This window comes from Xyrauchen texanus, chromosome 8, assembly GCF_025860055.1.
Source record: "Xyrauchen texanus isolate HMW12.3.18 chromosome 8, RBS_HiC_50CHRs, whole genome shotgun sequence".
Taxonomy (NCBI): domain Eukaryota; kingdom Metazoa; phylum Chordata; class Actinopteri; order Cypriniformes; family Catostomidae; genus Xyrauchen; species Xyrauchen texanus.
In genome coordinates this window covers 12997775-13013291 of record NC_068283.1, presented here as the reverse complement: position 1 = coordinate 13013291, position 15517 = coordinate 12997775, and the positions used below count along the sequence as shown (strand labels likewise).

At 37.8% G+C, this 15517-nt stretch overlaps 1 protein-coding gene across 1 annotated transcript in view; it reads right to left on the bottom strand.

The window, feature by feature from the left end:
- Positions 1 to 14858, bottom strand: part of LOC127648398 (collagen alpha-1(XI) chain-like) — an 80756-nt gene extending 65898 nt beyond the window's left edge. The window contains exon 1 of the mRNA XM_052133063.1: positions 14580 to 14858. Coding sequence (XP_051989023.1) covers positions 14580 to 14661 — 82 coding nt within the window. The 5' untranslated portion in view covers positions 14662 to 14858. The remainder of the gene's footprint in view (positions 1 to 14579) is intronic.
- Between the last annotated feature and the right edge of the window lie 659 nt (positions 14859 to 15517).

Here is a 15517-nt window from a genome sequence, read left to right as displayed (position 1 = left end):
AAAATAATATTTGCTGTGATCTCCCATTCACCGCTGTCGAAGTTTACCCTGCAAATTTTTTATTCCATTTGTTCCAAAACCTGGAGAGTTTAAAAGGTCTATTAAGTCCTGACTGTGGCTGCTGTCGCATCATCCAGGCGGATGCTGCATTCCCCTGTTGCTTTGAGTGTTATGTCAGAAAAGCACTATATAAATGTATCATTCATTCTTTATGTGAACACAATTACTTCCTGCTTTCCATGGGACCAGAACCAATTTTTCAGAGTTGCATGTGCAACATGCTATCAGTAGCAAAACAAGGAAAGGTAAACACATTCAAATCGAAGCAAAAAATGTCTGATGGGTGATTGTCAGTCATTCCGTTAGGAGTGCGCTTGTCAGTAATTCAGCAGAATGAGGTCGATTTCAGGGTACATGAACAGCAGCATATACATTTTCTGTGTGATCATGTTAAATAAAAGTGACATTTTCAGCTAAAATGTGCTCTGATTGGATGAGCCACATTTAAAGCCAATATAAAATAGGCAATAAACACACACCTATGACCGTACATTTTGAATTTTGTATTTATGCGCCAAGTTGCATCATTTCGCAACCATAAAAAGCTTTCAATTAGACTAATGAGCATTATTATTTGGCAGAGAATATGCTGCTGCTTCCAGAAAGTTGAGCCAAATAACATTGGGTCTACTTTCCAGAAGCAGTATAGAAATTCTCACCCTGAGAGTCTTTTCTAAAAGACCACTAGTTTGGAACATTAGAACGGATGAATGCAAACCAAAGGACTAAAGCCTGATAGTCTTGCAGCTGTATTATTCTGTAAGCCAATCCCCTTCGTGTTTGAGCAGGAATGAACACAGTGCTGAGTTTTTGGCTGCCGGTAGTTAGCTGATTTGAAGCCAGCTCAAACTATTATCTCCCTTGAAGCTCCAAGATGCAGCCGTATTAGAATGAAGCCCACAGGTGGTTATCAATGGGGTGTCATTATGGGATTGAGTTAAAACACAGTCTAGCCTGAGACAGTTAAAAACGCACCTGACAGCTGACACCTGCCAATGCCTCTTCTAAAAAACAAACAAAAAGGGCTCCTATAGTGCCATACCTCGATCTGATGTTTACAATCACATGAAATGTATTCAACAGAAAGTACACTTTATAAAAAAAAATCAAAAGAGTCTTAGAAAATCATGTTATAAATCTATAATTTAATGAATCTATAATAACATAGAATGGGAATGAGGGTTTTATCTGACGAGGCTGTAGCAACCTGTGGGGTGTCTTTTGAGCGAGGGTTGCTTAACCACAACTCTGGCATGTGTGGCAGAATGAGGATCCTAAATTTAAATTGCCCTCCTGTTTCCACGGCCCTCCTTTCTCTCCTTTGTTAATTAAACATGTGGGAAGAGTTTGTCTGTGCCAAGCGACTGCCTGTTGAAAAAGAGAACTGAATTTTATGGCATTATTTATTTTGTTTAGCGGATGCCTTTATTCTGAGCTGACTCAAAGAATGGTAACAGACTTGTAAAAAGGCACTGCTAAAATACAGGCGAGACTCAAACACAACTGAAAACAACAGGTACTCTTTAAAGATTCCTCAAACAGGGCTGTGTCAATTCAAATCCTATATATTACATTACACAGACCTTGTAAATAAATTAAGTTTTCAGCTTAATGCCCACTGTCACACAAACATCTATAAATGCTGCCACATCTGTTAATGGTCACTGATTTAAGGCACATCAATCTGACGTGAAATGTATTTGACAGTTCAGTAAATGTGTCTATGTAAGCAAATACATCACTGAAAGCAACTGTCATACGGATGATTGGTAGAATACAGCAAATCGAGTGTGTCTATGTCTGTTTACTTCCCTTTCTATACACTGCTCCTATGCTCTCTTTTAAATAACACATAATGTACATTTACACACACACTTCACATGCAGAAACAGGTCAGTATGGCAGTGGTGTTTAGATGTCTGAGCAGCCAAATAATCTGTGACATAATAGGCCTTATTATCACAAGAAACTGGTAGGACTCAGCAAACATCAGACACTATGAAACTGAAAATATCTCAGTGACCAAAAACAATATTTTAAGACTGCTCTCTAATCCAGAACCAGTCAATCGCCAAGTCTAAAAAAACAAGCATTTATCCCTGACAAAGCCAATGAAAAATGCAGTAGTTTGATCAGAAAGGATATGATCTAAACAAGATGTTACACAGAATGACAATCAAATGGATTGTTATACAAGGTGTGTGGTTGGGTAGCTGACAAATAACAGGCACATATAAAATGTGGGTGACAATTGACAATAATGTTCCATTTGTTAACCAGTGCCGATCCTCCTTATCTGCAAACTAGGGCCCCTGATCTGCCCCCACACTGTCAAAGACATTGTAAGTAGTGTTATGAATATATTGAAGGGGGCCCCCACACAAGTTTTTGCTTAGGGCCCCCAAAAGGCTAGGACCGACTCTGTTGTTAAAATGTGTTTATTAATTAGGTATCATGACCAAACAATGAACTGAATGAAATTAATTAATCTGTGCTTCTGTTAGTTAATCAGAATGCAATGGTTCATTGTTAGTTCATCTTAGCACATAGTACATAACAAAATAAAAAATTCCCAAACAGATGAGGTTTTTAAGGTTAAAGGTGCACTTAGTAACTTAGTATTCGTGTCAACTTGGATAGTGACACAGTAGGATAGTGGTGTGGATGCAGCATCATTAAAAATCAATAGTTTTTAGTTTCAGATGCCATTGTAGAACTTCACTATTCAGTCAGCCATGATTCATTTAATCCAAGAATCAAATAACAAGTCAGTTTAAACGAGTTTAAAGGGTTAGTTGACCCAAAAATGTAAATTATCTAATGATTTACTTACCTTTAAGCCATTCCAGATGTGTATGACTTTCATTATCAATTTGTTTCTTTCACAAATGTATCGATTTGCTTCAAAATACATTATTTGATTGACTGGAGACATGTGGATTACATTTATGCTGCCTAAATATGCCTTTTGGAACTTCAAACAGCCAGGAGCCTGATGGCAGCCATTTACATGCGTTGTATGGACAAACAGAGCTGAAATGGGCTTGTCAAATTCTTCATTTTGGTTCTGCTGAAGAAGGAACGCCATAAACATCTAGGATGGCTTAAAGGTGAGTAAATCGTGAGAGAATTAAAATTTTTGGGTGAACTATCCCTTTAAGAGTAAAGTATTCAGTTGGCCATGTGATATTAAAATGGCAGCCCCCATGAGGGCACCCCTGCCTCATGTAGAATAAAACAGCTTTTACACTCACCTAAAGGATTATTAGGAACACCTGTTCAATTTCTCATTAATGCAATTATCTAATCAACCAATCACATGGCAGTTGCTTCAATGCATTTAGGGGTGTGGTCCTGGTCAAGACAATCTCCTGAACTCCAAACTGAATGTCAGAATGGGAAAGAAAGGTGATTAAAGCAATTTTGAGCGTGGCATGGTTGTTGGTGCCAGACGGGCCGGTCTGAGTATTTCACAATCTGCTCAGTTACAGGGATTTTCACGCACAACCATTTCTAGGGTTTACAAAGAATGGTGTGAAAAGGGAAAAACATCCAGTATGCGGCAGTCCTGTGGGCGAAAATGCCTTGTTGATGCTAGAGGTCAGAGGAGAATGGGCCGACTGATTCAAGCTGATAGAAAAGCAACTTTGCCTGAAATAACCACTCGTTACAACCGAGGTATGCAGCAAAGCATTTGTGAAGCCACAACACGCACAACCTTGAGGCGGATGGGCTACAACAGCAGAAGACCCCACCGGGTACCACTCATCTCCACTACAAATAGGAAAAAGAGGCTACAATTTGCAAGAGCTCACCAAAATTGGACAGATGGATCCATCATGCCTTGTTACCACTGTGCAGGCTGGTGGTGGTAGTGTAATGGTGTGGGGATGTTTTCTTGGCACACTTTAGGCCCCTTAGTGCCAATTGGGCATCGTTTAAATGCCACGGCCTACCTGAGCATTGTTTCTGACCATGTCCATCCCTTTATGGCCACCATGTACCCATCCTCTAATGGCTACTTCCAGCAGGATAATGCACCATGTCACAAAGCTCGAATCATTTCAAATTGGTTTCTTGAACATGACAATGAGTTCACTGTACTAAAATGGCCCCCACAGTCACCAGATCTCAACCCAATAGAGCATCTTTGGGATGCGGTGGAATGGGAGCTTCGTGCCCTGGATGTGCATCCCACAAATCTCCATCAACTGCAAGATGCTATCCTATCAATATGGGCCAACATTTCTAAAGAATGCTTTCAGCACCTTGTTGAATCAATGCCACGTAGAATTAAGGCAGTTCTGAAGGCGAAAGGGGGTCAAACACAGTATTAGTATGGTGTTCCTAATAATCCTTTAGGTGAGTGTATAAGGTTAGTGATACGAGTCTTCATCTCATGTTAGTTCTCATGATTTTATACATGTTTCAAAATTACAATTAATTTCTTTAGGAGTAAAACATTTTTAATGGGGGGAAAAAATATTGAGTGCACCTTTAATGCTCTATTTAGTTTTAAATCAGCAAAACTGACTTCCCTAGACTAAATTCTAAACCTAAACCTGATAGTATCATAAAATGCAAATTTGAGATGAAAAACAGATGAGGTTTTTCATGTTAATGCTCTATCAAGTTTTAAGTCAACAAAACCGACCTCCCTACCCTACACTTAACTGAAACTTAACAAATAGTGTCAGAATGTGAGTAGAAAAATGCAATTACTGAAGCAGCAACATAATTTTGTGGTGCTTCTATAACCCTTCTGAGTCTGACTCACATGTTGACTTGTGTGCTCTTTAGGACTTGTGTCCTGATCCTTTCTGTCACAAGTGCAATGCTCTATGAGTTGAGCTACCACAAAATGTAATCGCATTTGGACAAGCCAGTAAATGGAGTTGATAACGTATGCATATGGATGTAATGCAACTATAATACGCAATGATAAGAGCTTTTTGATATCATAAGCAATGTGTGAGGAACAGGGTGAAAAGTATGTATTTATGAACAGATAATCAGCCATTTTACTTAATAAAAGTACTTATTGTTGTAGCGCCTCTAGTGTTCATTTCAGCAGGAAACTGTCACGGGATGTACAACAAGGCGCATAAAAATAATTTAGCAAAATGTAGGTAGACAAAAGTGAATGTTTGAGACCAAGTTGAATAGAACAGTATAAACATGGGCATCAGGATTTTAGATTAGAATGTATATATTAATGGGAATGTGTAATGAGCTGGAACTAGTCACATTTATTTTAAGTTTTTCACTTATTACCTTTGAGCCTTTTGCAGCTCATATAAATAGTCCTGTGGTGTGAAAAACTTATTTTTTAAAAGTACAAATACTTATTGTAGTATCTCTATGTCATTAATATTAAGTAAAAAATGTGTATGTTTCATACACAAACATCAGAAAATTGCTTTTTCAAATAGTTTTAGATAAAGAATAGCACTGCACACTTCTGTCACTGCTTGGCATGTCATGTCAACTACCCACTTATATTTCACACATTGAGCTGAAAGCCATAAGAGAAAATAGACCTTGTTGACCAAACACATAGAATGAAATTCTAGAGGGAATAGCTCAAACACTGCACTGTTAATAAATATCTGCCCTCTGACCTCAGACAAATTCACATGATGGTAATAACAGCGGCCTGATGGCTTGAGAACAGGAGTTGAAATGCCTCCTGTGAATGAGAATTCTTTCAGAAAATCCCCAAGATACAGTGTGAACATTTTCTTGAATGCTCTCAAAACAAAGCATCCGAGACATAGACCGCGATCATACCTCTTAGGAACATTTGTGACATTAAACCAATAACATCCCAAATGAACTACAATCAGCTATGAAGAAAAAATACCAATGTTTGAAATATTGCTTGGGAAAACAGACAATTATGCCACCAGAATAACCTAAAATGGTCAAAAAAGCTATGTGATTACAAGGGTTTCATCAGAACAGGGATAGGAGAGTAAATAAATGGTAACACATGCCCAAAATAAACCCTGTTTCCCAGTTAACAAATCCTTTACAAAACATGCCCCTCTGCACTGAGCTCTTTTCTCAGCACTAGGGAATGTTCCTCCCCAAGCATCATAAAGGAGCCTGGGGCAGGTGGCTGGATGCCATGTTGGAGATCAGGAGCCAGTCCAGAAGCAACATGCTGATGCGCTGTATATTCTGTACTGCAGCCATCTGCCAAATCTGAGCCAAGTTTACAAATTGCATTCATCAGGAACTGTGTGACTCAAGGCAGAGCTACCTGTGTGTTTTATTCACATGTACGATTCAGCCAAGTGCTGCTCTCGCAGTTCTACCAGTAGCTATGTCACCTATACCTGTCTTGGTGTGGCTTTCTGGCATATCTGTGGGGTTTATACAGTAGTGGCTGCTTTCCAACCTCAAATAACCACTAAACGATTTTAACAGATTTATATAACTTGAACACAAAGCACTCTGCTGCTCCTCCTCTTGCACTGAACTGTAGCAATTTCAACATACTGTAAATGTGTAAAAATGAGTGAACCTGCTCACCTTCTAAACACATTTTTGGTACCATGCTTTACCAGGAATAGACTGATCTCACAGTGAATTCGGTGACAGTAGGTTGAAGGTTTTTCAGCTGAAATTGGTCTGTGCTTACTGAAATTCGATGAACTGCCCCCAGTGGCCGAAGCTGGAAGTGCTGTTGAATGTCTTAGCACATGTGAGCTCCAGTTTCCGAGTGAAATGTCCACATGTTGGCGGCAAAAGCTAGTTGTTTTTAGTTGTAAATTATGTAATACAGTCAACAGGAATTAATATTTTATTAACTCTACTCTAGCTGGGTTTATAACTCAAACCTCTATGCTAAACCTCAGCATCAGTGGAGTAAAAATTCAATCTTAGAGGCAAAATACAATCACCAGAGTGCACTCATAATGAGTGAATTAATTAATTACTTTGATAGCAGAAAGTAATAAAAGGACTCGTTTATGTTTAGGTCGAAGCGTTTTCTTGGTGAATTTAAATTCGTTCAAAAACTGGGGTCTCTGATATTCCTAAACTAAGGAAATGTAATTAAAATATTTTTTTTTATATTTCTTGTTGCTTAGTACTCTCAAGGACATTATTGGTGAAGCAAAGACGTGGGTGTGAAAAACACTTTGTGACGGGTGTGACGTCACTTCATAGACTTCAATGTATTCTGCAGAGCTGACGTGAGTCAAATGAAATTAATGTGAAAATGTCAATTTTCACATTAATCTTTGCTCTTCATAATCACAAAAGAGACCGATTATGGTTTCAAAATGGTTCCCTGAAATTATATATTTTTTTTAAGCATTTATTTATTTTTTGTGGGATTTGATAATTTTCCACAGCATACCTGACAATCTTGGTTGGAATTTTGGGCTTAGGAGACCTGGCTGGAGTCACTCAGCACGCCCTGGATTCAAACTTGCGACTCCATGGGTGGTAGTCAGCGTCAATGTTCGCTGAGCTACCCAGGCCCCTAAGTGCACTCATTATTGTTAAGGTGAACACAATTACTTCCTGGTTTCCATGGGACCAGAACCTGAGTCTCAGAGGCTGCTTGTGCAACATGCTATCATTAGCGCCACAGAAAAATGTAAACACATTTTAACTGATGCAAAAATGTCTGTTATTACCTCTGCAGAATGGGATCAATATCAGGATACTGGAATATTCTACAGCAAACTTGTTAAGGTCACGATCATGTTGACAGGAATGTCTCTATGCATTACAAAACCCTGTCAGCAATGCTGCCAGCTTTCCAGACTGTGAATCATTAACTTATTATCCAATTTTCAAAAAAATTAGTAGTAAAAAATTTATGAATATTTATAGTGCAATATAAGATTAACATTCCACTCTATCCAATCAAACTTTAAATTGACTAGTAAAGTGCTTTGGCTAAATTCTGCACTACATCTTGTTACAGATTTAATGTGTTTACAATAAGCGCAAACATATGTAACATTATACATTTTGGTTTATGTTGGCTACACTAGAGTATCAACCAATGTTTTGCTAACATGTCCACAGTACTCATATTGTCTCATGCATGTATCACTGAACTTGAGTCACTGGGGACAGGAGTCTTGGCTAAATTATTAGCTGCAAATAAACCATAATTTGAGGGAACTCCCTTTGGTTTTCATCACTCTGTGTATATCCATTCACAATGTAAAGCTACAGACCGCAGGAATATTTACCACACTGTGAGTATGACTCATGTGGAAACGTATTACCACAACCTTATGTACAGAGCCAGAATCAATTCTAAACAATTAACTTAAAGGAACAGTTCACCCAAAAATTTAATTTATCTCATTATTTACTCACCCTTATTCCATCCCAAATGTGTGTGATTTTCCTTTATCTGCTGAACTCAAATTAAGACTTTTAGAAGATTTTCTAAGCTGTTTTGGTCCATGCAATGCATGGAATGGGTTCCAAAACTCTAAAGCTCCAAATATCGCATAAAGCAGCATAAAGGAATCCATAAAACTCCAGTGTTTTAATCCATGAATTCAGAAGTGATATGATAGGTGTGGGTGAGAAACAGATACATTTTTAAGTCCAGTTTTACTGTAAATTCTCCTCACTGCTCAGTCAATCTCCACTTTAACTTTCACTTCCACATTCTTCTTGTGTTTTTGGTGATTCACATTCTTCATGCATATCGCCCCCTACTGGGCAGGGAGGCTAAAATTTACTTAAATATTGATCTGTTTCTCACCCACACAAATCATATCACTTCTGAAGATATAGATTAAAACACTTGAGTCGTAAAGATTACTTTTATGCTGCCTTTATGTGCTTTTTGGAGCATAACATTTTTGACACTTGTATTCACAAGTATTGAATGGACCTACAGAGCTGAAATATTCTTCTAAAAATCTTTGTTTGTGTTCGGCAGATGAAACAAAGTCATACACATCTGGAATGGCATGAGGGTGAGTAAATGATGAGAGAATAAACATTTTTGGGGTGAACCTTTAAATATAATTAAACAATAGTATAATTTTATGCACAACTGGAGACAGATATCTGTAGGTGTCTGAATCTGTGGGGAAAAACAAACATTTAACACCCTTCTGAGGCTGGATATAATCAAATTCACTGGCCCTAACCTCTGAACTCAAGGGGCCTGGAGCCCAACCTTGTAGACAGCAGAAGCAATGAAGCGAAGATAGAGAGGACAAAACAACTCAAACATGCCCAAAGGCACAAAAACAATCTTCCAGCCCACCACTCCTCAGCCATGGTCAATCTCTAGTTACAAACACTTTAACACAGATCATGTTTCAAAATGTTGTATTTCCTTCTGTTTTGTGTTGGATCCTGTTTAAAGTGATAGTTCACTCAAAAATAAAATTTGTCTCATCATTTAGTCATCAAGTTATTCTAAACAAGTATGACTATCTTTCTTATTTGGACCACAAAAAGATAATGTCAGACATATTAGTCTTTGTTGCCATTCACTTTCATTGCTTTCATAAATTTTTTCCATACAAAGAAAGTGAATGGGGACCAAGGTATGAAACAAACGCAAATGATGACTGAATTTTCATTTTTGGTTGAACTATCCCTTTAACACTACTATATTTTACATTAAATGTTTGTATAATACAAAATGTACTTATCCCTCGGTTTTGTGTTGGATCCAATTTGAATCTTTCATAAAATTCTTGTATGTTTTGTTTATACATGGAAATCATCAACTGAAATCTCTCAAATAAACGCCCTTTAAGTTAACGGTAAATGAAACTGACAGACAAAATGTTCAACCAACATTTTGAGCTTGGAGCACATCCATGAATAAGTTTTGAGACTGGATCTTTTTCAAGCCATCTCAAATATTTGGAAGTCTGTTCAATTTTTTATGGCGTTGAGAGCAGTATGTGGGCTTTCAGATGTTTGTTCTGCTGATATTTGCTCACTGTGAGATACACAGCTTGACAGACTATAGCTGTCTACTAAGGAAACACCTGCATCTCTCCATCCCTTACTGAACACTGCTGCTTCTTCCAGCCATACTCAAAAACAAATCTTAGTATTCTGGGGTCCAGAGAAACACACAATTATTGGAACTGTAATTAGTCTCTCAACTTGACCTGACTTATTTATGATTTATCGTCATTAATCTGCATTAAACCTTAAAGGAACTGAGTAATTTTTTCGATGTACTTAGATGTACTTTCTCCTATCTTAGCTTAATGTATGAAACAACTATAATTTCGTAGGTTGATTTCTGAAGAGTGTCATTAATGTGGTTTTGTGGTGCTTTCAACCAGACTGATCAAATAGTGAAATCCAAAACAGTATGTTGAGTTTCTTTAGCTGAAATAGGTCTGTGCTTACCAAAATTGAAACACTGCCCCTAGTGGCTGAAGTGGTAAGTGAAGTTGGGTGTATGGACACATGTGAGCTCCATTTTCCTGGGTAAAATGTCTACAGATTGGCGCGAACAACGAGTTGTGAAGTGAGTTGCTTTCAGCAGTACAGGATATAACACATTGAAGAATGAGCCTCCCAACCACATCCATCAGTGGAGAAAAAATATAATGTTAGAGGGAAAAATACACCCTCCAAATCGTACTCGTAATTGATTATGTCAACACAATTACTTCCTGGTTTAAAAATTATATTAGAACCCGTGTCACTCATGCAGATGGCACAACTCGCCTCCGGTTGCAACACAGGTGAAGATAAAAGCACTAAAGCTGATGCAATAATGTCTGAAACGAGATGCTTGTTGGTGAGTCAGCATAATGTGGCTGATCCACAGGTCTGTACACTCAGAAACAACATGCCGACTTCCCTTGTGGTCATGTTGTTTCAACAGTACTCTGTTGGTTTGAGCAGCCCAACATAGCAACATTGGCACAACCAATAACAAGAATAGTAATAGTAATAGTAACAAAAATAAAAAATGTGTTACTGATGAGGGCAGTGTATACTGGGTAACAGAGTCCGGGGGATACACTTCAAAATAAGAGTCCTAGGAAACATGAGGGAGACAGAGTATGACAGTTACTCTGTTTGGTACCACTAGTGCCACATAAAATATGCACCTCTCACCATTAAACCATAATTACATAAAACATATAAAATAGTCAAATAAAAGTATAAGTTCTCTTTAAGAGTTTCTGCCATTGCTCATCTAATTAAATTAATCGGTAACACTTTACAATAAGTTTCCATTCGTTAACAAGTTAATGCTTTAGGTATTATGAGCAAACAATTAACAATATATATTTTTTTACAGAATTTATTCATCTTTGTTAATGTAAGTTAATAAAAATAAAACTGTTCATTGTTAGTTCATGTTAATTCATAGTGCATTAACTAATGTTTAGTTATACAACTTTTCTTGATACAACTTTTGGTTTAAAACATTTATTAATATCTGTTGAAATTAACATTAAGTAAGATTTAAAAAATATTTTTTTAAAAACAATTTCAGTGTTAGTTCATGTTATCTAATACAGTTAACACATTTTAATAAATGGAACCTTATTGTAATTTTCCAAATTTAAATATACAAACTAAAGTGGAAAAAATGTGTGAAGTTTACATGGGTATTATTATGTAAATAGGGACTTCACTGCTCTTAAAGGAACAAAACACCTCTGATGCTAAAATACAGTATATGGCCATATTAGAAAGAGGATAAAGCTCTGCTTCTGTGAGACAGATGTCTGTATTGTTGCTGGATGGATGACAGTTTTCAGAGGGAAGCACAGCAGCACTGATGGCCAGCAGCAGGGAGGCTTGTCTGTTTAGAGAGGGAAGCTCCCATCCACACTGGCCTACTGTCTTTCCCATACATACTGTTCTCAAACATACTCTTTCATTTGCTTATTTGTCTCTGACTTGAAGTGGGATCAAAAGGAACATGCATGGCAGCTCTTTTGTGGGAGTCCACATCAGGCCATGTAAAGTTTCAGAACCTCAGAGGCAGAGTAGGAGGTGCATACAGGCATTAAGGATGGTAAGATTCACCGATTCGCAACGGTGCATCGGCATAAAAGTAAACTATGCGATGCATCGATTTAAAAAAGTGTGCATTGGATACAAGTTGGCATTTATATCGCGATGCATCGTTTCTAACATATTTGCATCTGTAAAAAACTATTTATTTATATAATTAGTAGAGTGCATAGACGTCTGCCTCCCACACCTCGCCCTCACCCTTGGATTCAGCTGTAGCTACTAGTCGCGGTACTGCTAGCAGGACGCCGGGTGAGCAAACGATTACACTTTTTTTACTCCTTGCTGGCTAACAGCTCTGCTCGTCCCAACGTAATAACCGACGCAATCGCCTTTTTTATTTGTAAAGATATTCAGCGTTACAGAGAACGAGGGCTTCTAATACCTCCTCCACGCCTGGCAAGTTACAGAACATTTCTTCATTGTTTATACCTGAGCATCCTTAAATTGTTTCACTGTTAATTGTGTAACTGGAGACAAAACATGAAAAGAACATCTGTTTTTATGCACTACAAAGGCTTGTTTGTGAAAGGTCCATGCATTAGAAGTCAGAAGGCACTTAAGTTAATTTATGGTTTGCTGTGTGTCTGAACCAAAGAAATAAAAGCAAACTATCTGTACCATATTGAACTCCATAGCATTTTCTTTTTCATGCATCTTATTCATCATTGTGTTGAATCGAATCAAAATCGGATCGCACTGCATCGTAATAGGGGTGAATCGCATCGCATCGGTAGCTGTAAAAAATTATTTATTATTATTATTATTATTATTATTGTGTGTGTATCATCTCACTATAAACATGCCACCTTTATTATGAAACATGAAAGCAATTGTCATACTCATAATTACCAATTCATAACCACCACAAATTTTTTGCATTATTTAATTATTTGTTTATTTATTTCTCCCCTTTTCTCCCCAGTTTGGAATGCCCAATTCCCAACGTGCTCTAAATCCTCGTGGTAGCATAGTGACTCGGCTCAATCCAGGTGGCTGAGGATGAATCTCAGTTGCCTCCACGTCTGAGACCATCAATCAGCGCATCTTATAACGTGGCTTGTTGAGCGTGTTACCACGGAGACATAGCGCGTGTGGAGGCTTCACGCTACTCTCCACAGTATCCACGCACAACTCACCACACTCCCCACTGAGAGTGAGAACCACATTATAGCGACCACGAGGTGGTTACCCCATGCGAATCTACCCTCCCTAGCAACCGGGCCAATTGGTTGCTTAGGAAGCCTGACTGGAGTCACTCAGTATGCCCTGCATTCAAACTCATGACTCCAGGTGTGGTAGTCAGCGTCTCTACTCATTCATCACTCACTGAGCTACCAAGGCCCCGATGTTTTGCATTATTAATACACATATGTTATAATATAACAACCATTGCCATTTTTTGTTTATTGTACTAACTAATAATCCTGACCTCCCTCACATTGAGTTTTCAGTTAAAATAGCTTCGGCCACAAAAGCAAAGCAAAATCTACCAAGCATGTTTTGGGGTTATGGCTTTGACATGTATACTACATTTTACCTTAGCAGCACAGTTGGCCAACTGCCAAACAGGAATTTTAATCTACTGGAGTAGGTCAGTAAGCACCCATTGACCTATGTCTCAGGCCAATGTTAAACTGTTTCACAGCAAAGCGGCACGGGTCACGAGCAAACTCAATCATGACATCACAGCCTGCTGGAGAATTTCCCTCCCCTGACAACTCCATCTATATGAGCCTGTTAACTGTCTTAAAGGAAAAAATCACCCAAAAATTCATCATTTGCTCAACCTCATGCCATCCCAGATGTGTACGACTTTCTTTCTTCTACAGAACACAAATGAAGATTTTTAAAGAGAAAAAAGCAAATAAAGGAAGCATAAAAGTAATCCATATGGTTAAATCCCTATTTTCTGAAGTGATCAATATTTATGTCATTTTTTCCTTTCAATCTCCACTTCCACATTCTTCTTTTGTTTTTGGCGATACACATTCTTCGTGCATATCTTAACTTACTGGGCAGGGACTTAAATATTGATCTGTTTCTCACACACTCCTGGATTAAACACACACATCTAATGGTTTTTAAACCACTGGAGTTGTATGGATTACATTCTTGCTGCCTTTAAATGCATTGTTCTGAACTACAGAGCTGAAATATTGCTCTAAAAATATGTGTTTGTGTTCTGCATATTAAGATACAAGTAATACACATCTGGGATGGCATGAGGGTGAATACATTTTGAGATAATTTTTGGGTGAACTATCCCTTTAAAACACCTGATTAAAAATATTACCTTAAAAAAGAACACTGAAGAGAAAAGGGTGGTCAAATTAGCCTTAACAGGCAACACAACAGTACAATATTATGATATATCCTCATCTAAACCCATTTATCCAACTTAACGCGTCTGCAACAAGTGCACAGGCGAGAAACATTACAGTAAGACATTAAACGATTATGAACTCATCTACGAACAACAAATAAAAAAATAATCTTAAATTGATGTACTTTACCTGCTTTCGTCTTAGTAGTGCACAAAATAAAAAGAAGCAGCGGCAGTATCGCGCTCACCGCAGACCTCCTCACCCGGTTCATGTTTAAGACCGGTTACCTCCGCTTGAGTGCTTTATCATACAGCCAAAAGATTAGTTATGATGGGTGAAACTCAGAAGCCATAAGCATAGACAGAAAGAGCGGGAAATGGTCCGGCCCCGGTCTACACTTGCAAAAGATGGAGACGGTTGTTTCTTTAAGAATCCTCTCATCCAAGACCACTCAGCTGTGTCCCTCTCATTTAGTTTCTTCCTCTCACTCCTCTCCAAACTTTCTCCGCGTCCACTCCTCTCCCTTCCCATGATGCACTTATGTCGAGACTCAGATAACGGTGCCTCCACAGGATACGTTTCGCAAATTGCGTGACGCTCTAAATAGGTTGATGTGACATTGATGTGATGGCCTTTATGGATATCTCAACCTGACTGCACATCTCTAGAGAGCACAAGCACCGACAGGCCTAAATTATATTAGTGCTTGTGCTCTCATATAGCCTATATATATATATATATACTGCATTTCATTGGCTCTGTCCCTGTACACTGCACAATGACAATAACGTTGAATCTTAATCTTAATCTTAATATATATATATATAATATATATATATATATATATATATATATATATAAAATCCAAATGAAGATTGAAATAAACCATTACAATATTTATTAAGTGAAAATTATTTCTTTCTTTTTTCTTTTAATTACGGGGTCATTTCCATCACACCCAAAAATAAATTGCCCCTAATAAAGTTCCTTCAAAAGTTAGTATACTTGTTAAGTCGACAAAAGTGTATGTAACGAGCATGCTTGAGATATGAGACTTGTGAAATTAAAATAAACAAAGTAAAATCAAGGTAAATATCCCTTGTGAGGAGAATTTGTTCTGGCCGTTA